At 37.4% G+C, this 26,328-nt stretch overlaps 1 protein-coding gene across 1 annotated transcript in view; it reads left to right on the top strand.

Moving 5' to 3' along the window:
* Positions 1 to 26,328, top strand: part of LOC131989445 (phospholipid-transporting ATPase ABCA1-like) — a 218,859-nt gene that overhangs the window by 104,966 nt on the left and 87,565 nt on the right. The window contains exons 23-33 of the mRNA XM_059354665.1: positions 90 to 221; positions 926 to 1,065; positions 1,779 to 1,916; positions 8,947 to 9,161; positions 10,301 to 10,379; positions 13,639 to 13,841; positions 17,029 to 17,077; positions 18,163 to 18,270; positions 18,451 to 18,483; positions 19,667 to 19,806; positions 23,621 to 23,748. Of these exons, the coding sequence (XP_059210648.1) occupies positions 90 to 221; positions 926 to 1,065; positions 1,779 to 1,916; positions 8,947 to 9,161; positions 10,301 to 10,379; positions 13,639 to 13,841; positions 17,029 to 17,077; positions 18,163 to 18,270; positions 18,451 to 18,483; positions 19,667 to 19,806; positions 23,621 to 23,748 (1,365 nt within the window). The remainder of the gene's footprint in view (positions 1 to 89; positions 222 to 925; positions 1,066 to 1,778; positions 1,917 to 8,946; positions 9,162 to 10,300; positions 10,380 to 13,638; positions 13,842 to 17,028; positions 17,078 to 18,162; positions 18,271 to 18,450; positions 18,484 to 19,666; positions 19,807 to 23,620; positions 23,749 to 26,328) is intronic.

Genomic DNA, 26,328 nt, shown 5'->3' with positions numbered 1-26,328 from the left:
GATAATAATAACAACCATCATAATTGTCATCAAAATCAGATAATAATCACAATGTTTGTCTCTTGTTTGTTTGTTTATTTTCTCGGTAGGTCAATTCTGACAGGACTGTTTCCGCCTACATCAGGAACCGCTCTCATCAACGGATATGACATCCACACGGACATGGACAGCATCCGAAAGTACTTGGGAATGTGCCCACAGCACAATGTCTTATTCAATGAGTGAGTGAATTCAGCAGACCCATCCCTGTTCTCCACTGGTTATTGGTATAATCATGTTTTGCTTCTGGTGTCCTTAAAAAAAAAAGAGGAAGAAAGAGAAAAAAAGATAATTACAGTGCAATTTAATAATGTGCATAATGAGGGCTCAGTCTCGGCTTATGTTTCTCATCAACACATCATTATTCCTTTCCATTTTTCCCCTAAAAAATGAAATGAACTTTGCTCACTCCATCCACTAAATTTCTTCTAATGGCATCATTCCCAACCATTATTCAGTTTTTTATTTCACCTTTAGAGTCCCCTCTATTTCTCTCCCTCCACAAACTGATTACCTGCAACTCGACACAAGTCCTACATCATAATTATGGCTAAGCACCTGCAAATTACTTTCATTAATATTAATCCCAGACAGTCAAAGCATCTATATTAAGTAGGGTTAAAATATTCATGCAAACACAGAGATAGACATTACGACATATTATGATCCCACCTGTGAGGTAGTTAAAGATGACTCAGACTTTTCTTTGAGTCTCACCATACATAGAATGGAGCCATATCACCTTGCATGATGCCTTAATGTGACATTTTAGATATTTCATACGCCTACATATGCATAACTGGCAGGTTATGCCATCTTTTGTCACTCATGCTGCCTGACATGTCAAAGTCAAATGGGTGGTACGATATCATTTCCACCTTTACAGTTTGACAGTGGAGGAGCATATCTACTTCTACGCCAAGCTGAAAGGACGCAGCAGCGATGAGGTGAAAATTGAGATGGACCAGATGATTATGGATGTTGGTTTACCACATAAGCGGAAGGATCTCGCTAAGAACCTGTCAGGTATTTCAGTGTCTGATTGAAATTATGCAGAGATGTAAATTTCGTCTTTTTGATGTGTTCATCAGTTTCTGCGCTCGATGCATGCATTTATTCCCCCTGGGAAGGAATATCATCTGTAGATTATCCTTTCTATTCAGCATAAAGCTGCCCTGTTATTCCTTCACATGCACATGCATCTATCTCCACGTACACATGCACTGTACCTATGTGTCACAGGTTGTAATTCATTGTCTGGGGGGCATGAGCAGGTCCTGCTTGATAAATTGTCCCTAGTCATGGATTGCTTGTGAGCAAAATCACTGAAATATGACTTTCAAGGTTGATCTATGCTGACATTTCCACTACATTAGCACTACACTGGATGCATTTTGAAGAGCTCGCTATGAGAGTGGAAACCGGAATAACCCGAGGAAGGTGTATCTACTTCCCTGCCATCAATCATTTTACACCATGCAAAAGACAATAAAATGTGGAGAGGTACATCGTGACACATTTAGTCCATAATCAGTTCCCAATATTGTGTCCATTTTACATCTGAAATATAATGTTGACAGATGGTTCTGTGGGATTTTTCACTGATTATCAAAGACAAAGATGAATATCTACTTCATGTCAGCTGTAGCTTTCAATATTTTTTGTTATAAGAAGACATGTGCAAGACAAAAATATATTACAAAGACACTGTAGCTGATGTAGATTGTTCTGTCATGCAGGTGGGATGCAGAGGAAGCTGTCTGTGGCTATTGCATTTGTTGGCGGCTCAAAAATCGTCATCTTGGATGAACCTACTGCAGGAGTGGACCCCTATGCCCGCAGGGGTATCTGGGAACTGCTGTTAAAATACAAACAAGGTAAGGAATCAGTGGTGGAACCAAGGCTCCACTGAAGGCTGCAATGTTTGTTGAATTGACTGGAATGCACAGAGCTCATGTTTGATCTGTTTCAAACTGAGAAACTTTCCAAAACTGAGCCGAGCTCAAGTTAAACTTTAAACTGTCCAGAGTCAAATGTATCTACTATGAAAGCCTGGAAAGTATGAAACATCCATAGTAGCCAGCCAGCAGATTTTATTATTATTTTTTTTCCGCCTTGCCCTCCGTGACACTCTGCTGTGGGTGCAGAGAAATTGTAAATTGCACTGGAACAGATTGAAATGGAAGTGGAGACAAGTGAATCCAAGAAGCTTTAATTGACATTGCTATTTAACAGAGTCCCTAATTGTCTGTCCTATCAGTCAGCTTGTCACTTTCTTATAGTAGGCCTTATATACTGTGTGGTTGCGAGTGGCTTTAAGCAGGACATGGACATTATAGTAACACATAACTCTCAACAGATGTCTAAATGTTTAATGTGCATTGAGTGACATCCCGCCCTCACTGTGTCATTAGCTTCTCTCTCTCTAATCAAGTCCTTTCACTCCAATTGGGAGGCGGAGATAACTCTGTTATAATGAGAACACCCACATCCTGCCTGCTTCAGTGAGTCATGTTTGTGCCTCTCCAGTCTTATTTGCACTACAGTGTGACTAAGGTTTGTCATTAAGGAAAAAAGGCTACAGGCAGTCTATTTGTTTGAAAAAGCTGAAGGCTGGATTGCTCTTAATATTGTGGCTCTTCATAGCTAATTAAGTGTTCCGGTTTTTCACACAGACTGGTTGACCAGACTGCCCTAAGTCTGTATTGTTTTGATTAAATTCGGCTTATTTGGCACATGGAACATGGTGTACGTGCTCTAATAGGTAAAATGCAATCTTCAATGCACTTTCAATATGTATAAGAGGCTTAATGCATGTTGGTATTGGATTTTTTTCCTTAGATCTTTGCATTTAAGGTGGCTTTATTGTCTCTTTTGTCATGTGTCATTATACAATTACCATAGAAAGTGAAGATTTAAAGAAAAAACCAAATTAGGAATTTTTAATTATTTTAATTACTATTAAATTACCCCACTCATTATGTTATAAAATGGCCCTGAGGATAATATTCATATAATGGATTTTTACATTCAGCCTTCTGTTTTCAGCCCTGTGTGTTTTTCTATAACCTGATTTATTGGTTCTAATTGATCACTTTACCAAGTTACATACCTTTTTTAGTGCCTTGAAAGGTCTGGTTCTCTTTTTTTTTCTGTCATACTGTAGCTCTTTGCAGCCACATAAATATGGCATTTGATTTTACTGAGATGCACGTAATACAAAGCCCCAAATGTTTCAGAACTTATTGAAAACTGGCTATCCAAGGATTTCTCCAACTGTCTTACTGAATTACTCAGTTTAACAGCTTGTATCAGCAGCCATGTAATCACTAGAAGTAAACACATTAGCACTCCTGAAGTTATTAGGATTTAATTAGAAGTTGTACAGTTAAATAACATAAACCGGCTTCTCTAAAATGCCATAAACAGCATCTTACATCTTTGAGCATATTAAATCCCACAACATGAATACTGTGTTTATGCTGAGATTGGACCTGACATGTGTAGGAAGGTGATTCAGTTTGTGAGAAACAAGGAAAGAAAATGTGGGAAACAGTTCATATTTTTTAGAGAACTCACATTTAATATAGTTTGAGCAACGCTATTTATTGTAGACTATGCTTACAGTTTCATGCATTTTTAGTTTCTCTGGCATTTGTGAAAATTTTAAATAACATACATAATGCATTTTTCCCAGGAATACAAATTAATGTAGCTTTGAAACCAATGTTGCAGTACAAATGGACTAAAAATTCATCCAGCTGTTTTTTTCCCCGTGTATGTGATCTTACATAAGTCATTTTCATGACAGAAAAAAAGGCCAATCTGATGATTTTTTTAGTAAAAATGCTAATGTGTTGAAATCAAACAACTTCAATAAAATATATTGCAGAGGTTGGAGAGGGATACTGGAGTGATTTTATTGCATAGTATTTGGAACATCATATAACATTTAATACAATAAACAGACAGAAAAATATGCTTTCAACCTGTGTAACCTTCAGCAAATAGTTACACCATGTTAGAATTGGTTAATTCTAGCATATTTAAGGGGCTGCAGCATTTCTGTGTTTCATATTTTTATTGATGTGTATACAAAAAAAAACAGAGGGACATACCTACATCAGGGTACATTGGTGTTGACATTAAACATGTTGTACACATCCTTAGATTTAAATTGTATAATTTTAAGAACAAACAACGGTCACATAAAACGAAACCAAATAGACTATACAATATTTAGATATTTAGACATAGTCTGTATAAAATGAATAAACTGACCACATAAACATAACAGATAAAATACATAAATAATAGTAAAAGAGAGAGGGGAAAGAGGAGGAAGTAAAAATAAATAAATGAGGGGGGGGGGGGTTACATCGTCACAAAAAAGTCCATAAACGGTTGCCATTTGTCTTAGAATTTGCATAAGTTTCCCCTTCTTGAATATCTAATTTTCTCTACTTTTAAAAAGGACATAGCCTCTTTAATCCATTGCGTGCTGGAAGGAGCTATTGTGGATTTCCAGTTCAGAAGGAGGTGACATTTAGCAATAACTGAGGTAAAAGCTATCACTTCCAATTCTTTAGTAGAATATAGTGTATAATCATCCGGATGACCAAAAATGCCAATGTGTGGCGAAGTGTGAATAGTTCTAGAGAATACCTCAGACATGGTGTTGAAGTAAATATGCCAAAAGTTCGTCAGAGCTGGACAAGAGAAAAACATATGTGTAAGATTACAGGGTGAGCCTCCACATCTATATATTAATTTAAGACAGTTTCACAGCAGCTCCAGCAGGCACGTCTTACTCCATGAGTCACTAAGCCGGAAGTCGCTGCAGCATTTCTACCCGTCTGTTTTTCATTGTATCAATTGAAACAAAGGACCCATATGTTTGTTTTAACTCTGTGGACAGCCTGTAAATGAGGTCAAGGTCATTTTCAAATTTATCGACCTAGATTGGTCGCAGGGTTTGAACATGCTGCACTGCAAAAAAAGAAAAGTTGGGTGAACTCAAAATGGGCAACAAACTTCGATAAAATTTTAAGTTGGACAATTAAACTAAATATTTTAAGTTTTGTTTTGAGTTTGCTCAACTCTGAATTCAGATTTTTGTCAACTCAACTGTAAGTTGTACTAACTTATAATTTTACATTGTAATAACTTTTAATCCTTACTTCTGCTAACTTCTGCAATGTGCTGAATTGGCACGATTGTAACGCCGCGATGAAATGTCAGCTAATGTTGCAACCACAATTTTGAGTTAGCATTGATACGCTAATGGCTACTCTTGTAGCTGTAACAAGCAGCGCCGCTGCATCAGTTAGCCGCTAGCATCAGTTAGCCGCTAGCATCAATTAACCGCTAGCATCAATTAGCCGCTAGCATCAGTTAGCCGCTAGCTTTCGCTAATGACAGAATTTCACAGCTTTCCCACATTTCACAACAAAGAAATAAGAACAACAACTCACAAACTTGTTTTTGAGCAGACAACTGGCTTCCTTTGTTGTGTTAACTTACATTATTGCCCTAAATGTCAATAATTTATATTTCCAAGTTTTACCAACTTAAATCACTGTTTTAGGCCAAAAAACACAAGTTGGCCTTTTTGCAGTGTGGCTGGTGGCCTCCCCCACACCTGCGTGGGTTTTTCTCCAGTTTCCTCCCACACTCTAAAAACATGCAGGTTAGGTTATTAGGCGACTTTAAATGGCCCATGGGTGTGAATGTGAGCGTGAATGGACAGGATGTACCCCGCCTCTCGCCCTGTGTCAGCTGGGATCGGCTCCAGCCCCCCCTGCTCCCCTTCAGAGGATAAGCAGGTATAGCTAATGAATGGATGGATGGATGATTTCCGCAAACAGCAGTTAATACGGTTTTGTCCAATAATTCATCTTACTGCCGATGTACATAATATCTGTCCAGGCTTACTCACCCACTGTGAAATCCATTTCTATCAACTTGATTTAGAGGGAAGGAAGCTAAATAAGAGAAACCAGATTTCCAGCCTCACTTTGCTGTACATAGTGCGAGTACTACCAATTTACCTGAACACAGAACTCCATTTGATATATCACTTTGTGCTGTAATGCACCACAACACACTATAAATCAGAATACCTTTGTGGGCCATCTGCAGTCCAAACACATTTATTTTACTCCCAACTCATGGATGATGCAGTGCGATTTGATTTTTTTTCCCTTGTAAAGCACAACAAATCCCCAGGAAAATCATCTGTGAGTTTGAGCATCCCATACAAAATGAGCTGGCTCAGTCAAACTAAACCTCAAGCAATCTCCGCAGCCCACCGCCTTCATAAGCATAGCTTTTTCCCCATATGTTAAATTGACTGGGTTGTGGGCATTCATTCAACTTGGGCATTTTGTCGGAGTTTGTATTTAGAGGGATCCAGACTTGCTTGGCATAGCATAAGGCAGCAATACTTAACTGAGAAGGGATGGATTTAGCAGCTCAGCTGGTGGCAGGACACAAAAAGTAAGTGTGGGAGGTGGGAGATGTGAGGAGGGCAGACAGAGTGGAAATAGTTGGCCAAGCAAAATGGCTGCACTGTGCTGCACTTAATGACCTCTGAGCGTGTCCTTGTCCCTGAGATAATGTGACCTGCGAGGATACAAATTTAACTAGCTCAGGGCAAAAAAAAAGAGGCTCAGCAGAGCACCTGACCTTTTGCAATGAACACCAGATTCAGTGAAGAAAGTATGAAAACTCCATCCAGTCAGCTACTTACTGAGGGTGCATCTCCTGCCATGTTTTGAGATTGATATACTTGATATGGCACACAGGTAAACTCTGTAAGGAGCTGAGCTTGCTTTTCAAAATCATGTCTTAACAAGAATCTACAGCCATTTCATCAATACATATATCCATCAATACACACAGTCATGGAAAAAATGATTTAGACCACCCTTGTTTTCTTCAATTTCTTTGTCATTTTAATGCCTGGTATCTAGCCATTTCCATGTTTGTCTTGATAATGATTTTGGTTATTATCAAAAAAAAAACATGGCTTGATGTCAGCTCTCAAATTAAACCTTTATGAGCTATTTGTTTTATAATTATATTTGTCCAAACAAATGTACCTTTAGTTGTACCAGGCATTAAAATGAACAAAAAATTGAAGAAAACAATGGATTAATATTTTTTTCCACAACTGTATTTTCCCTCAACGTGGAACTGGTTCCTGTGCAGGTTCATGCACCTCATTTTGAACAATTTGTATGAACCTAAAAAGTTGGCTCCCATCTGGAACCAACAATAGCAGTTTTTCGTGACAGAGATTATTGTTATGGTAATATTTACCACTAGAACATCTAAGGAATACATTGATACCCATTGTATCTTAATATCTAGTTGGGAAGAGGGTGATATACCACTGCAAAGTTAGACTAAAGTTTTGCCATGGCCATTTTCAACGGGGTACCTTAACCTCTGACCTCAAGATACCTGAATGAAAATAGGTTCAATAGGTATCCACATGCCCACTTGTAACACCATGCAGTTTGGGGCAGAAACCAAAAAACAGCAGGTATTTCTTGACCTGAAGTGTAGACTGTGTCAACATCAATGGGTGTCTTATTCTACAGGTTGGAAAAGGAGGACTGAGAAGGGGTCTTGCATGTGATCTCTGTTGATAACGTATCCCCAAATTACAACATTTTTGCATAAAACTGATAGAAAGGCAAACTGTTTTGTGAGATAGGTTTGTAACTAGTACATGTACATGCACTGGCCAAATTAAAAAATGTACCTGAAAATGGTGCAAAATGAAAGATTAAGGGTACAAAAATGATTGCCATTACACAGACATTAAGGACAGGTTACCATTGATATCTGTACCAAATTTCATAGCAATACATTCAATGATACATTAATATGGACCAAATGGGTGTACCAATCAATTAACCAATAGACTGACATTGTCATCCATAGAGCCATGCTTCTAAAAGCTAAATCTAAATAAACTATGTACTAAATTACCATGTGTTCACTCTTTTGGTTTTACTCAAGCTGTAAAATATGTAATTCCCTTGATCTAACACAGTCTTTTCAAAGCGTCTGACTTCTAAGCAGGTCTTTCTTTTTTCACTTTGTTAAGGTTTTGGGTTAAATGTTTCCTGTTTTAAAAATTATTGGATCAAAAGTTATCCAGAACTCTGTGATACTGCTTTCATGCCGACTGCAGAGACATGACCATGCTGTGACTTCATTACACATCTAGTCGTGTTCCTGATTTCTGGGGTATGTGATAATTATTATGTGTTATCTGATGCAGCATGATATTAAAGGATTAGAACACCTGTGAATAACCTTGCAATGCATGCTGTAGTTGTCATTGCAATTGTGCTCAGTTTGATGCCTCTCGAATCAAAGGACTCGCAGCACAAAAGAGACTGCTGAAATAAAATGTGGTCTCATAGAAACGCTAGAAAGTAGGCTTAGGGTGGCCTTTATCATAATTTTAATTTTGTCCCAGATTCAAGCCCACGCACTCCTCTGGAGTTTGCTTTGTTGCCATGCGGATAAGCATGGGTAAAAACACTGTGGAATTGGCAATAAGGAGATAAGTGACTAGCATGCAGAGACAGATTGTGATATTGGCATGATTTGAACACTTTTGATCCGTGGCATCTTTCTTGTCAGGCTTCTTTTTTATCACTACAGTTGTCAAAACAAACAAGGTCCAAAGAGAAAATACTTCTGAAGTGCTATTTATTTTTTAATTTGCAGTCTGTGCCTTAACTTTTTTTTCTATATTTGCAATCCAATGTTTTTACACTTTACTTCTTGACTCACACAAGTGTAGACACTGCTTCAGACATCAAGCACTCTTATTGCGCCCATTACGCTGCCATTGATGGAGTCTTTCTTTCCGTTTCTCTTCAGGACGTACCATCATTTTGTCCACACACCACATGGATGAAGCGGACATCCTAGGTGATCGCATTGCCATTATCTCCCACGGCAAGATGCGCTGCTGCGGCTCCTCACTCTTCCTAAAGAAATGTTTTGGCAGCGGCTACTACCTCACTCTGGTCCGAGATGGGACTGAAAAGATGACAGCTCAGCGTGATGGAATGGTACAAAGTCAGGCCAAGGAGGTACAAAAGCCATTATGTAGTTTCGATTTCATGATTAGCTTTGAACCTGGAACATTAAAAACATTAAACATGTTGATATTTCTCAGATTAAGTTATCAAAAACCATCATTTTAATACCCTCAAGGATTTTTCACCAGCACACATGGCTGTTGACCAACGCAACATTGGCTCGATGTATTCATTATATTCAGATAAACACAAATTTGATGATTAGAGCCCTTGCCTGACCACGCAATTACCCTTTTGTTTTCTCCCTATTGAATTACATTTGAATAACATTGCTGTAATTGGAATGGGATCATTCTTTTTGACTTCATGTATCAAGAAAACAACTTCAGCTCCAAGCCCCTTTGACACAACAGTAACCTCTCTCTTGTCTATTATTGAACATGGCTTCCTCTGACTTTGCCGAGTGCTCTTTCTCTCTCGCCACCCTCCCCCTATAATGATCTGTGTTTAGTCTCTCCCAGCATGAGAATTGGCAAACGCCTACGTGCTGGATGATACTAATTGTCACCGGGGAGAGGGGTGATTCTCGCTTTTGCTCGCCAATGGTGCCTCGCACACTTAGTTTTAATCAATAGGAGCAAATGAACAAGATGCACTGATGCCAGCAGGGCTAGAGCAATTACCATTAGTCTGCAGGCTCTTTGAGGTGAGCAGAGTCATTTGTTTGAAATAAAGAAAGAAACATGCAAACACCTTTTGTGTAGAACAGTACCCTTTTTCCTGGATGGCAACTTTGTAATTCAGTGGAAGATTTTGCAATTACACAGCCAATATAATTTGGAAACAGAGCTGGACAAAGTTTGATTGTCCTGATCTCATTCAGTGTGATTAAACCCCATTTAATAAGTGTCATAAAGTTCTTGCAATGAGGTTTATTCAACCTTTGTTGGAATTAAAACATAATTTTCATTGTGCGGTAATGTCTATTAGACTGAAAAGATTGTGACTTCATGCTGCATTACAGGTTGACCACACTGTCTCATTAATATAGTTTTGCTTAGAGCAATTAAATAGAAACGTGTGGATGGCATCCATTATTATATTCATTCAAGACAGGCGTTGTTAGGAAGGAACTGTTCATCATTCTAAGTGGTAAGGCATCATTTTTCTCATCAAATTCTGATTAACAGGAGAAAGAGTGTCCTTCGACGTGCAGCAGCCTAGATGATGGCATTGGAAGCCAAAGCTGGGGAAACTCTGACCCCTCAGGTAAAAACTTTTATCTCTGTGACTGCCTGTCGTATGTTTTAGAATTAGCACTTAACAAATCTAATCTAACCTTTAAATTTCCAAAGAAAAGAAATTAGTCTTTATAATGGGAAACTCTGACTCTCTTAAAAATAATGACTTACTATCCTGAAATAATGAGTAAGTCACCAAAAATAACAAGAAAACTTTTTTTGAAAATAGTTTATTATTTTGAGATAATAGATATTAAGACGTTATTTGGAAAAAAATATTATTTTCACACTGTAAGTCGTCGTTTTGAGTTAATTCATCATTTTAAGAATGTTTCTCATTGTTATGTGTTAGCAAGTCATTGTTTTGAGATACTAACTGATTTCAAGAATGTTTGAATTTTAATATAACACATTGTGTAAATATTTATGTGAATATCCCATCCAAAACTCAACATTCTTACATTCTGTGTACAATCCTCAAGTAAAATGTGTAAGCCACCTTAACAAACACTGAGGTAGGTACTATAGCTGAGCTCCATGTCAGCCTTCTGTAAAACAACTCAAGAGTCTGGGAACAGTTCCAAAACAGGCAAACAATAACCATAAAACTTCTCAAAATAGCGTTGTCCAAGTGTGCTGAAAATCCATTTCCTCTTTGATTTTTTTTCCACCACCTTTTTTAATAGCACACCAACAGATACCACAGGAGTAGTAAAGTAGCTGCTGCTTTTAGATGTTTTTAGAAATGTTCTAACTACTGGTAGAGTGCACTTTAATGTCCCAGTAAAGTGGCTATAAAATGGGAAAGTAGGATTTTTTGTAAAAGAGAAAGAGTTAAGAGTGGCTTTGAGAGTGCAGAAAAACGAGGAGACATTAGTAAAAAAAATAATGGACATTTGAACATAATATTTCAGAAAATATGAAAAATGCCCAACAAATGAAACATCTTGTTTGAAAGCTCTTCTCTCGCTGTATTTTTTTTTTCTTTTGTCATGTTGCTCATCAGCACCACTGATTGTCAGTCGATAGCACACCCATATGATAGGTCCGGTCTTGAGTGGCTGTTATGCACTCTTTCAGAGATCGGTGGTCCGCTTTGAGCCCAAGTATCCACTGCTATAATAGGTAGTAGCAGAGCTGCTCTCTTTCTTGAGGCTCTTATTGCATTTAAGAGCCATGAGATGGGAAACAATGTATCCTGAGCCTGATTCCAACCAGAAAAGCATCACACAATGTAGTTAACTGTTCAGTATTAGGTTTGTTTTTGTTTATTCTGCATTTCTAAACACAAGCACAAGCACATGACAGGACTCATTATCTTAATATTGTGTTAGCTTAGCTGATGTACAGTACAGGCCAACAGTTTGGACACACCTTCTCATTCAATGCGTTTCCTTTATTTTCATGACTATTTACATTGTAGATTCATCAAAACTATTAATGAACACATGTGGAATTATGTACTTAACAAAAAAGTGTGAAATAACTGAAAATATGTCTTATATTCTAGTAAGTAAAGGGTGGTTACTTTGAGGAATCTACACTACAAGACATGTTTTCAGTTATTTCACACTTTTTTGTTAAGTACATAATTCCATATGTGTTCATTCATATTTTTGATGCCTTCAGTGAGAATCTACAATGTAAATAGTCATGAAAATAAAGAAAACGCATTGAATGAGAAGGTGTGTGTCCAAACTTTTACCAATTTAAATGATCTATAATCAATATTTTGGCATTGCTCATGCAAACTATCAGCCTAATTTACAGCTTCCTATGCTTTACAGAGCTTTATAACAAGTTTTATCTCATTGTTTATCTTTACTGTTCTGGTTCACTCTCACTGTTCTCATAGCTACATTTCTGCATCACATCTCGCAGCTGTTTTCTATGAAAAAGATCTAAAAACCCACTATTCACTACCTGCTCAGCACCAAATGTAAGCCAAACCAAGTAAGAGACTAGCTACTGGATATAATGGAACATTTAGCAGCTAAAGAGCCAAATAACATCAGAAGCTGAAGCAAAAGAGTGAATTGGAAAGACAACTTAATGATGTTGTTCACTACTTGTTTTCAATGCCCCCAAGTGGCAAAAAAATGACTACTGCAGGTTTAAAGCAACTAAAAATCTTCCGCGGGCAGAAAAATTAAGCCAACTCGAAAGCATTCTTTTCCATATTCTAGTAAGAACACATTTCCCTTCTCCAGTGTTTCACAGTCATTTTATTGGGGAATTGTTTACTGTTGAGGATATTGCATACTATTTCAAAACTGTCACCATACAAAATCCTCATACAAGTTACCAACCAATTATTCAATGATCTTACAGTAGAGTGTGTAAAGCAAATGATGAAATCCTATTTTCCCTGACCTTACTTCAGATTTTCTAGATGGACTTCTATACGAATAAAGCAATATTGAGCCGTAGCAGGAGCCAAACATAAAGCATGTCACCGAACTAAAAATATGCATTGCTGGTGATTTGATTTGTTTTGATCATTCTCAGCCTTGATCAAGTAAACAAAAGTACTCATGCAAGGCATGATCAGAAGAAAACATTTTTTAGGTAGGCTCCAGTTTATTATGCACGGAAAATCAATCCATGCTCTTACCTTTAAAATGATTATACACAGGGCGGTTAAATGTAAGATAGAAAACGCCATAAAAGTAATCATATTTCCACAAGTGACAGCACATTTCTCTTTATTACCACACACACCAGCAAACACACACACATTTTCACAAATAATTCAGTCTGATGTGTGAGGCAGATCCATTTACTTCTTCATAAAGCACCGAGCCGTTGGTTGTTAAGCTGCAGTAATTATGTATGAGAGGTTCTGGATCAATAATGGATGCGATGCGTTCTGCAACACTGTCCTGATTGATTCTCACTAAGACCCAGCTTCAGAATGGATGAGGCAGGAGAATTATGTCCACTGATCTGTTTCAGTATGTTTAAAGGTCACGTCATCAGGTATGTTGTGATCTCCATACATTACACAGAGGAATTCATTTTTTAAACTCCAAAAGATTTTCCCTTTTTATGTGTCTGATATTATTTAGTGTCAAGATTAGGTAGAAATTGTTTTTCTTTTGCAGCCAGTAGTGGTTGCTGATCTTGAATTATCTGTCTGTTATTTCACTCTAACAAACAGCTTCCTTCAAGGGGATGAAGGAGACATGAAGGGAGGCACAGAAACTTTCCTCAAAGCTCTGTTATCTTGTTGGCGATCCTTTTGGTGTTTGTTTTGTGAGTTAATTTTGCGGCTGTTCGTCCAGCAGATTTGACAGCTGTGGGTCAAACTGTGCAGCGCCACGTCCCTGAGGCAGTCTTCTTGGAGAGCATCGGTCAAGAGATCACCTACATTCTGCCTTATGGTGGAGCCAGAGATGGGACCTTTGCCCTCCTTTTCCAAGAGCTCGACCTGACCATGGCTGACCTCGGCCTGACCAGCTACGGCATCTCTGACACAACGCTGGAGGAGGTATACTAAGCGTGGGACTGACAACCAAGCTAGAGATAAAAGCATGAACACATATAGAGAGTCTGCCGACATAGACACAGAAACATTAAAGTGCACATACTTACCCTTTTTTTCTTTTCTTTTTTTGCAATAACATTTTATTCCTTACTGTTTTTTTTACTCCTCATTCCCCTACACTGTAAAAAAAGATAAATAATAGCTACTCAATAAAATTGAGACAACAGATTGCATGTAATATTATTAATTAAATCTAACTACATTACAAGTTGAGTTAATAACGACTTAACAGGAAGTGCCTGTCAATTGAAAACGGACTAATTCTATTGTGTTGGATTCATTCAAAAATCTCTTGATTTAGAATTATATACACATAAAGATTATATTTAATGTGATCAAAATACGTTTTTTTATATTAAAGTTACTTAAACAACTGCCTCAAAATCAAGAACGCATTTATATTTAATACATTTTATCAAATATATTAAGTAAAATGAAATGACTACAGAATAATTTATTACAGTGGACTGTTATGTTTTTCTGCATCTCAGAGTCTGTAACTGAGCAATCAAAATGTAGGTGGACAGTATTTAAATCCCTCCCCCAGTAAAACAAGCAACTTTGCCTTAAAGCCAATAAATTTGGAACTATGAAGTCCAGGATATTTTCCCCTCAGAATCAGTCTCATTGCCAAGTAATTGCAAGTTTTGTTGAAACAAGGGTTTATGTATGCATCTTCCAGCAGCTGAATCAGGTGCCTCTCAGTCCAAGGACAGCAAACTTCCAAGGGAAAAGAAGAGACTGGAGAACACTGATTAATTTGCAGCCTTTAATTGTGCAAACAGACTAAGGTTTTAACATTACCGTGTGTTCTTCATGGTGAAATTGGACAAAGACAAAAAGGCAAACAGATATATTGTCAACCTAAAACTTGGTGATTACTTGAAAAGGGTTTCAGATCTATTGGATAGTGAATCCAAGGTGTCACACGCCATACACCACAATCACATCTGGAACAAAATAAAAGGGACAATTCACCCTATTTTATATAAAACATAAATTGTGTCTTTTACCTTTAGTTCTATTTATCAAGATTGTTTTACTGTTAGTTGCAGAATGTTGGAGTGATGGGTCATGGAGATGTTCGCCCTCTCTTAAATATAATGGAACTTGATAGCACTCAGCTTGTGTGCTAATTATGATTTCTGGAAAGACGTTGCTGTTGATCTTTTTAAATGTATATTGTTTGGCTCTTTGAGCATCACAAGCTGAGTGCCACCCAGTTCTGTTATATTTATTATTATTATTTTTATTTATTTATTTATATTTAAGAGAAGTCTGACATCTCAACAACACTCAGCAACTTACACCAAAGCATTCTAGATTGAGAAATATTACTACAGGTGAGAAACAAAATATGTATTTTTTAATTGTGGGGGGTACTGTCCCTTAAAAGTGACAGTGATAAAGTACTGCATCCATCAGTTTTTCAGAACATGAGAGTTTCCATTCTTAATTTAGGCCAAAGGGATCAACTGTCATTGTGATCAATGTGATCATTCATCACAATTGCAAATGTTTGTTTTCACTTTGAAAGATAATAAAATTTGAATTTTAGATTTTCTGTTTTTCCTTTAACCCTTTATCAGGCGAAGAACTATATTCGTTAACTTCAGTGGATATCAAAATGGGGTCGAGAAAAAAGTTGCAAATTTCCTAGATTAAAGTGGCAATTTTACAAGAAAAAAATTTGCAGATTTACGAGATTTAAAGTGGCAAATTTGTGCGAAAAAAGTTGCAGATTTATGAGATTTAAAGTGGTGAATCTGCAAGAAAAAGGTTGTTTTTTTCCCACTTCTTTCTCTTAAATCTGCAACTTTTTTCGCACAAATTTGCCACTTTAAATCTCTTAAATCTATGACTTTTTTTCTTGTAGATCTGCCACTTTAATCCACTTTAGTAAATTTGCAACTTTTTTCTCGAAATATTTTTATTTTGGATATCGGCTGAAGTTACCAAATACGGTTCTTCGCCTGATAAAGGGTTAAAGCTGGTTTGGTTTGAATTGAATGTCACACACAGCATCTAAAGGCTTAAAATACATATGAATAGGTTTTGACTGTAGTACATCCAGTCTTACGTACAGTACCTATTTGCTTAGTTCCTAGAATAGAATCCTAGTTCTTAGAATGGCATATTTTCAAAAAGGCATTAGTCAAGTAGTGTTTTTCTTGTTGTCCCTATAATCACTGACTCAGTGTACTTGTACTTTTATTATCATTAGACATACAGTACACGCTCTTGTTTTTCCAAAACAAATGAGTCACAGAGTATTTTGGCATCCAGAGTCTTGGATCGTAGAGCTGAGTGACTGATGGTTAATGCTCTTCATGTAACTCAGACATGAATCAGACACTCAAGGCCTGCGGGCAATGTAAATAATTCCTTTTGAATTTCTAAAATTCAGACACGACAAGGTTATTTCATTCGTCCATGTTTTCTTTTGAAGTCCAACTACACTCCAATTGAAATAGGCATTGGTTTTCATTATATAGCACTAATAAACAGGGGCTGATGGATGGGATGTTTCATGGAAGTTGGTCATATAATAACATTAACCCTGGTTATTGTTATGAATAGCCTTTTTAAGGACTTTTTGACTGTTTTATGATGCCAGTATTTCTATTTTATGTTTTTGACTGATATAATTCACCACATAAAATCACATTCAGTACAAATTATAAATTTTGTAGGCTTTGCCAGAAGTGTGCAGGGACTTTTTAGAGGGCAGATGTTGAAACAGGGCTTAACGGGCAGAGCAGACTGAAATAAGGGAAGGTCACTTGGATATTTTTCACAAATATGGAGATTTATTTATTTTGACATATGGCCTGAATTAATAAATGAAGTCAAGAAGGGCACTTCTCTTAGAGGGGCCAATTGGCAGGTGCTCAAATAAAGGTTAGGGTGTCTTTGGATGCACAACCCTGATCTTATTCTGAGCAGAAACTTGACAGGGAGAGCTGTCATCTGCAAAATAAGCTATTATAACAGCTTAGTTAACGCTCATCCATTGCAGTATTGTTACTTTACATTCATCCTGCTTGTGTGCATGCTTCTATGGTGACAGGAAACATGCTGTGGAACGAATGAGATCGTTTTATTCATAGATCATTTGCTCATTTTACAGATATTTCTTAAGGTGGCAGAAGATACCGGAGTGGATGAAGATATAGCAAGTAAGTATTTTAACTAAGTATAAAAACAATACTGATGTTGCTTAGCAAACACAAACACTGGTAAATGGTGAATATTCATAACTGAATAAAACAATAATGTCACTTTGATGGAGCAACAATCATGTGACTATTTCTGACATTTCTCTATTTAACTAATACAGTTTGCATTTCTTTAGAGCCAGAGTCTGGCAGCCACACAAGGCATTTGAACAGTGTTGCTTTATAATACTGCATTGAGTTGAAAATAACTATAGATAATAGTGTTTTTGAGCTTTAAAAACATATTTCAGACAACCTTACCAAGCTCCAAAGAGGCTGTTTTGTTTGTGTCCTCTCTGCAGGTACGTCAGTCAAATTGAACAAAAACACATAGAGAAACTGAAATAGTATTGAATATGCTAACAGCAACAGTCTTAAACAAATGCTACAGAAAAACATATAGAAGCTCAATTCCCACCAGAAAAATAAAAATTAAGATGATAACTTTGAGCATTGTCATAATATAAAAATGTCATTCATTATAAAGAGAAGCTTTCTTGAAATAACAACTCAGTATCTCAAAATTATCACATGTCTCAAATTAAAAAAATAATATCTCAAAAATAATCTCTTGCTTATATCAACTTAGTATCCCAAATTGCCTATTGTCGTCATCATTTTGAGAAAGTTCCTCATTATAATGACTTACAGAGTAGAAATGTGCTTCCATACAAACAAAGAGGAACATGCTGAATCTACGGGTGTCTGGCAATGGTTGTACATTTCAGCTAGTTTGTTTCGAAGGGAAGAAAAGTGCTTTTCTTTCCCTTGTACTCTTACATTGCATGTTTCCTTATAAAGAATTATATTGTGTTTCTCCAAACAAGTCTTATTTGGCCTTGATCGATCTCAGTGGATAAATCTTCCATCCATCACCAAACAACTTAAATTTAATCTCTGATTTCCTCACTTTCCCAAAACACCTGGGTTTGTGCTTTTACAGGGAATAATACGGTGTCTTGCAGGGCAGGTAGCTATTCTTATTGTTATTTATAACCCTAAATTGGGTCAGGCCAAAACAACATATCTTATTTGTATTCCCACAGCAACAAAGGAGGTGTTGGTGAGAGACTGCAAAAGAGGCTCCCGTACATCCAAGCGGAACAGCATCGCCAGCGTCCATGTGAAAACAGAGCAAGTCTCTGGAATGAGTGGCAAGTCTCTCCAAATTTATCATTCAGTTATTTTTTAATGAAGGAAGCCCAATTAAACATGTGCTAATCTGCATAACAATGCAGAAAGTTGACTGATTATCTGTGTTATTTCTAATAGAAACGTAGTTAAATGAACTGTTATTCTTGCTTCAGGCTTGTTTCTTTCTGTTTGTCATGCAGACTCAAAGAAAAAGTTCACAAGTAAAGTGCAAGGTAGGTGCTTAATTCCATCCATAAAACAGACAGTTTTAGTGTTATTATACCGGCAAAATGTCTGTTTTTCCGCACGTCTTTCATTCTTCAATTATTAACTTCATTTAGTTTGGCTTCAATTTAAATGTTTCACCTCAGTGGCCATTTTGAAAAGAGGCCATAAACAAGAGCTTCAGAATAAGTAATTTTCTAACTGAATTTCCTTCCAATCCAGACAACATTATCTAACCTGTCTCTTCAGCTTTTCAATTTTGCTCTAATGAAAGAATTTCACTTTCATACAATGAATTTCCTCATGAAAATGGTTCTCGACCAGAACGTGCTTTATTCTCTTAATGACTACTGTGACAATATAGTTCTTCCGAAATTTTCTTTGAGTGTGAGACTAGGTGTATACAAAGCGCTTGTTTATCACCTTTTCCCTCCTGAGTCACACTTAAATCTCATTTCTAAATTCATGATATATTAAAAACAGTAGTTGCTACGCTGTGTAATGAGTTAGTGCTGCTGGCAGGTTTAACACTTAACCCTTTATCAGGCAAAGAACTATATTTGGCAGCTTCAGGTAATATTTCGAGAAAAAAGTTGCAAATTTACTAGATTAAAGTGGCAAATCTACAAGACAAAAAGTCACAGAGTTAAGAGATTTAAAGTGGCAAAACTGTGCGAAAAAAAAGTTGCAGATTTACCACTTTAACCCTTAATAAGGCACTGAAATACTTGCAAATTCCAAATTTGAATCCGAGAGAATATTGGAGGATATTGCATACTGCCAGAATGTGTAAAAAAAACAAACATACGAAAATAATATTTTGAGAAAAAAATGTACAAGATTAAAGTGGCAAATCTACGAGAAAAAAATGTGCAGATTTATGAGATTTAAAGTGGTGAATCTGGGAGAAAAAGTTCCTTTTTTCCCACTTTTTTCTCGTAAATCTGCAGATTTGCCACGATAAATCTCTTAAATCTGCGACTTTTTTTCTTGTAGATTTGCCACTTTAATCTCGTAAATTTGCAACTTTTTTCTCAAAATATTACCTGAAGTTACCAAATATAGTTCTTTGCCTGATAAAGGGTTAAGTTATATTTGATCAGCCCATTAGCTGTGCCGGAAAGTGTGCTCAGCAGGTCTTAAACATATGCATAGATGATAAATAACACGGTGGGTTAATGTCCACTCCAGACTCAAAGATGAATGCCAGTGTCAATGGGAAGGGATCTACAGTTATCACCGGATGGGAGCTGATCAGGAGGCAGTTCCTGGCGCTCTTTATCAAGCGCTTCCACCACGCCCGAAGGAGCCGCAAGGGACTCATTGCCCAGGTAATGGCCTCAGTCTGTCATATTGATGAATTGAAGGGTTACACAAGGAGGGTTGCATGGGAGGATCAAGGTAGGATTGTATAAAATACATGTTGGCTTTCAAAGTCAGTTAATGACAAATATGATAGAGTAAGCTAATTTAAAATCTGGAGGGAAAAGTCACGTCATCCATCTTGATTTAGTCGATAGTTGTGGAATTTAAGTTGTGGGAGAAGAAATGGACACAGAGGGTAGTATATATAAAAGGAAAAAAGTTTGAAAAATGTGAAGAGCAGCACTAAGAATGATGTATTATTATCAGTAAACTGCACATACAATAATCATCATTACTCCCAGAGGAATCCTGGAGGGAGTACAGAGGCTGAAGATGGCGTGAACAGAGTGTTTATTGCTGCTGTGGAAGAGATTTTGCACTTTAGTTTTGATAAATCACTCCCTGTGAGCAGAAAAGTGTCGATACATGGCAGCAGAATTTTTTCAGCCCAAATAGAGGCGATTTATGAGGTCTCTCCTTTGCATTCGCATTTTGACGCAAAGTCACGCCTGCTGTGGCTAGGAGAGTGTTAAAACTGAGCCACAGGAAGGTGCTTTATGCCGGCTTCGGTAAGAAAACCACCTGATCGCTGTGATTGTCACCAGAGAGGCAAAGTGACACCCATGATTTGTTTTTCCTTCATTTTACAGTGTGCTAATCATGTGCTTTCGTTAGCTATGTATTAAATGTGATCACATAACAATTACGGAGATGACAGAAAGCTATTAGCCTATTAAGTGTACGTCTATATTATTTTCTTCCTCATAAACATAATTTCCAAAGTCAAAACCAATAAACAGGCGTAATTTAAACAAGTCAAAACCAATTTCGGTAAGTAGCAATTTCAGGGAGACTTAAATTATTTTTGTCCCCCCCAAGTTCTAAAAAGTGTGTTCTGACTTAAATCGTATTGACACGCCGCGCATCTAGAATCATAGTGTGAATATGATGTTGCGGTATCACTTATGACAGCTCCCATGATGCTAAAAATGATCATAAGTGAAAAAAACTTGTGCAGCTTGCTCCTTTGTACTGCTGTGTGTGTGTGCGTGTGCATGTGATAGTGTGTGTGTGTGAGAGAGAGAGAGAACAATGTTTCACCTTTGTGAGGTGTACAGGTTCTTCTTGTAATTTGCTGCAGTACCAATCCCCATTAGTCACTGTCAATCTTGGACGTCCCTCTTTTAGTGGGGACGCAGAGCTGAAGGATAAGTGTGTGAGTGTGTGTGTGTGTACAAAGGTGCATATTGTCTGCAAGGGCGCACCTCCTACCGCTCCCTCTTTATTCATTTGGCTAAAGCGTTTTTTTTCCCCCCATCATGTCAACAGCTCCCATTGTCAGCAGATATGATTGTGTGGTGAGGTAATCTCCTCGAATACAAGCGGTTAGGGGAATATAAAAGAGATTATGGCATGTAACACAAAAGCAGTGATTTATGGGGATGAAAGTTGGGGACAGGCGAGTGTTGGCAATGTCAGAATCAGGGAGAAGCAGTTAGTGCTTATGTTATGCTGGATGAGTTGAAGGGTTCTGGAGCTCGGACTGAACACTGAACCCTTTCCAGCTCCAGCAAGCTTTTTGTTCAGCAGCAGATGATTTACATTGTGCAATTCAGAACATTTGTTGTTGTTTTTTTTACATGTAATTATCACTACATAATGGTACAAGAGATGTAAATTAGTAGTACTAGAGTACAGCAACAATAACCACACTGTGAAAAGAACGGACCACATTAACACATCAGTGGAAATATTCTCTGTGATGCTATTATCCACTTTAACGCAGCAATACATTCATAAATGAAATAGGGTATACATAAATGTTTGTTGAGGAAACAAACTCGGTCTAATGAGCCATTTGACTTTGCAGGAAATAAAACACATCTTAATCGTGTTTGGGTGTTTATACGCAGTTTGCATATAATCCTGTCGTCCTCCTTTAAATCCCCACTAAACTTGAAAATGCGCTAAACTCATGCATTGTTCATGGGAGCGCCTTGGCTTTGTGAGCATAATGACTTCTCCCCGTTTTTTGCAGATCTCTCTCAATGGAAGAAGTACCAGCTGTCACCTGCAATTACTGTTGAGAGAAAGAGAGAGAGAAAGCAAGAGAAAAAGAATAGTTCTTTCTTTTGCCGTGTGCCATTAAGCTTTTCAGTCTCATTGCTGCTCTTTATCTTTTTTTCCGAGCACATTTTCCCAGCCATAGCTCCATGCTGTAAATTCAGAATTTTCAATTGTAGCATCTTGAATTGGCCTGGCAAATTGCGTGCCCTGCAATTAATCAAGTGTACGCAAACCTCCCCCTGCTGCTGAGTGCGCCCCAACCTACAAGTGATTAAACATTAAAGATAGCTTGCATTTTTCCCACTGACCTTTTTGTCAGCCCTAACAATGAAATGAAAAGAGAATTACACGATGGAGAAAAGAGGATTGGAAGAGGGGGGGTGTTGGGGAGGGATAGGGAAAGCGTGGCAGCGTCTGGTTTTTATAAAATAACACACAAGACAAGAGAATAGTGAGGAACTAATTATATCTGAGTGGCCAGATGATGGTGGCTGTGTTGGAAGTGTTTAATCAAACTCAAAGCGTGCTGAAGAGCCCAAACACGTTGGTGAGGAGCATATTAATGTGCGTACGTTATCGCAGCGGCCCCGCGTTATTGTTGATTGCATCAGTCATTTTGTTGCACGTAATGACAGCGAGGGGGCTCGGGGGAGGGGAATGATGAAATTGATCTCGCATTGAATCTCATGCTCTCATTCTTGCATACATTAACATCTGTATGACCAATGCAGCCATTATTTTTTAAGGAGGGCACCTGTAATTTAACACTCAACACACAATGGCGTCGCATGGTGTAATTACATAGATCGTAACTTTAACATAACCTGTCCTCGCATTTGAAATGGCACACATACTGCAGTACTTGTGAACGGTACAATAGCTCCACGATTACATGACGCTTCCAAACTCAGAATGTTCTGGCTTCCTTGAGTGGTAATTGTAGCTCTAGTGCAGGGGTCCCCAAACTTTTTTCGGTGGGGGCCACATCAACTTTTCTTTCTGTGATAGGGGGCCGGGGTCAGTCTATAACAGGAAATGATATGGGCCAAAGTGACCACCAGTGTTATTGTGTAAATATAACGATCATTTGTTGGCCTTGGCACCACCTGTTGGTTTGCAAAGAAGCAATGAAAAGTAATTACATGTTTATTTGAAGTACCACAGATATTCCTTTTATTTTGTAGAAAATGAAAACACAAGCTGATGCCAGTTAACAATGATTTTGTAACAAGTACAGGTGAAAATAGATTCTGCATTCAGAATCTACTACTGTAAATAATTCACAACTAAGGTCAATTTTAATTAGAAAGCCTTCCTCAATCATTACATGTGGATATTTTATAAATAAATATATAACAACTGCAATTTAAAAAAACAGGCCATGTTTAGAGGGATTGTTTGGGATAGTTAAGTGGGCCACTCCAATTGCTTTGGCGGACCGGAAGTAGCCCGCAGGCCGTAGTTTGGGGATCCCTGCTCTAGTGGCTCATAGCATGCCTTTGAGTTGAAAGTACTTCATTAAAATTGAACAATTTGATGGTTTTATTAGGTTAGTGTACAGCTTTGAAATCGATCTGTTTGATTATAACTTCCCTGGAAAATACACACCTTTTAATTGAAACTTATTGCGTGTTAATTACTTCTGCATCATTTCACTTCAGATGAGTTTAGATGGAGCAGAATAAATGAGCACTTCTATCACCTGCCTCCTAGGTGGTCCTGCCTGCTGTTTTTGTGTGCCTGTCTCTGATCTTCTCGCTCATCGTCCCACCGTTCACTGAATATCCGAGCCTGGAGCTGCAACCCTGGATGTATGATCCGCCGCAGAGCACCTTCTACAGGTAACCACATTGTGATATTGTAGTATAGTATAACATAGTTGTAACGTGGTGATTGGGTTGTCATTCAGGTCAAACAGTACCATTACACATCAGCTGTTTTCCAAGCCAAATCCCACACTAGTCGCATTCCCATCAACGATTGTCTATGCACATTTTGAAGATTTGTGTCAAACAACACTTGGAACCAACAAAATTTGATAAAACTTTACAAAATGCGCATAAAAGTTTTAACGCTCGATTGAGATGTTTTTTGTCTTTTTCGAAGATGGAAGTTCTTTTTTTTCTGAATTCCTGAGGTCACATATTCTCTCATGGCCAAAGTTGTCCAATTAGCAACCTGTTTTTTTATTATTGTTTTTTCTCTTGAGCAATCTCTACTTCTTCTACTGTTTAGCCTACAGTAATACACACTGCTTACAGCAATACACACTGCCATCTTCTGAGCAAAGTACGCTTATGCAGTTTTATTTATTCAATCTAAACCAGTTGACTAAAACATCCCTCATTCGCATTTTATTTATTGCAACATTTCAAATTTTGGTTCAAAATTTGATTTGACTGTAACCCATTGAGGCCTGAAACGCCTGTAAAACCTCTGGGCGATTTTAAAATAAGCCCCTAAAACCTGAAGTTTTTCTGGAAATTCAACACAAGTGTCAACACTTCTACTAAATAATAGATTTTTCAGCCTCTGTAGCAGATAGAAATGAAATTCAAAAAGTATTTGAGAGCTTATACAAATACTACAAAACGATGTATCCGCTTTCCAGGCTTCAATGGGTTAATGGAAACACGACTAGTGACTCCCAAGACAACTGCCTATCTAGAAGATGATTGCCCCCAAAAGCATGAAGTTAAAGCACATTTAAAAGTGGCTTTTTGTAGTAGTTTGCAATATGGAAAAGATTCTGCAAACATATTTGTCGTAGCAAACAAAATTTATTGTTGGTTATTATCACATTTAAAGTTCACAACATATTTTAATTAACTTTTGAATGTGACAATGCTCTTTCAACACTAATAACTATTGCTGAGAGATTTAATACAGCCAGTATAATATAATTACCTAAAAGCAACAAGATTTTTCCAGGTAATAGTACTTCAGCAAATGATGTTTACAATAATCAGAGGCACAGTGTGTGCATAATCTGAGGAGCTGGTAAGTTATTGTAGCACCAGCAGCATGTCAGAGCAGATGAACAATAGACTGTTAGAAACTTTGATGACAGAAAATCAAAGGAAAAAGATGTCACAGTGCTGCTCATGCTGTTTGATCGCCAAGAGATTTTTGCACTGCTGAGGTCATCAATCTGAACACTGTCCCCTCCTTGGCTGCAGCTTGCTGTTCTGTCATTGAGAGTCACAGACGTTGTGGGGGACAAGGCACGGCCTTGGTGGACTTTAACACACACTGAATACAAACTTGAGTTATTGCAGAGGATGCAGACACATAACATAAAAACAACAAATGGATGTGCACCTTTTGGCTTTTTAAAAATAATCTTTCATTACACTGCAAAAAGTTGGGTGAACTCAATATTTCAAGGCAACAAACTTCGATAAAATTTTAAATTGGACAATTAAACTAAATATTTTAAGTTTTGTTTTTGAGTTTGCTCAACTCTGAATTCAGATTTTTGTCAACTCAACTGTAAATTGTACTTACTTTTAATGCTTACTTCTGCTAACTTCTGCAATGTGCTGAATTGGCACGATTGTAACGCTGCTATGAAATGTCAGCTAATGTTGCGACCACAATTTTGAGTTAGCATTGATACGCTAATGGCTACTCTTGTAGCTGTAACAAGCAGTGCCGCTAGCATCAGTTAGCCGCTAGCATCAGTAAGCCGCTAGCATCAGTTAGCCGCTAGCTTTCGCTAATGACCGAATTTCACCGCTTTCCCGCATTTCACAGCAAAGAAATAAGAGTTAGCAGAACTATTGTTCCTTGTTTTGAACCCCAACTTAAAGATATGAGTAACAACAACTCACAAACTTGTTTTTGAGCAGACAACTGGCTTCCTTTGTTGTGCTAACTTACATTATTGCCCTAAATGTCAATAATTTATACTTCCAAGTTTTATCAACTTAAATCACTGTTTTAGGCCAAAAAATACAAGTTGGCTTTTTTACAGTGTATGAACTATATACATTCAGTCTTTTTTAATCATATGTTATAGATCAAATCACTCCATGTTCTCACTAGTGAGCTAAGTCATCCTTCTGTAACAAAGAAGTGCTGCAGAAGTTTACTTTTAAAATGATTAATTTATTACAGAATCTGTCCAAACCATCAGACTAATCTTGACACTGTATTCATACTCTGTTCTTTTGACATAAAGCTGTTGTTGGTTATCCACTCTGCAGGTGTTTCATTTCCCCTGGCTGCACTTGGTAGAAATTCACTTTGAAGATGTCAAGTATTACTGTAACTGTAACCTCTAACTGGTTTATTTATGATACTATATTTGCACTTGGTCAGAGTATTATGCACCTCTTTTTTTCAGTTGTATTTATACACTTTTGTTTGCCTTCAACATGGTGGTGATTAATCTTGATTCTTTGCTTGATATAGATTTG

Source organism: Centropristis striata, chromosome 17 (assembly GCF_030273125.1).
Source record: "Centropristis striata isolate RG_2023a ecotype Rhode Island chromosome 17, C.striata_1.0, whole genome shotgun sequence".
Lineage (NCBI taxonomy): Eukaryota > Metazoa > Chordata > Actinopteri > Perciformes > Serranidae > Centropristis > Centropristis striata.
The sequence above is the reverse complement of the archived record's forward strand: the minus strand, read 5'-3'. Positions and strand labels throughout refer to the sequence as shown.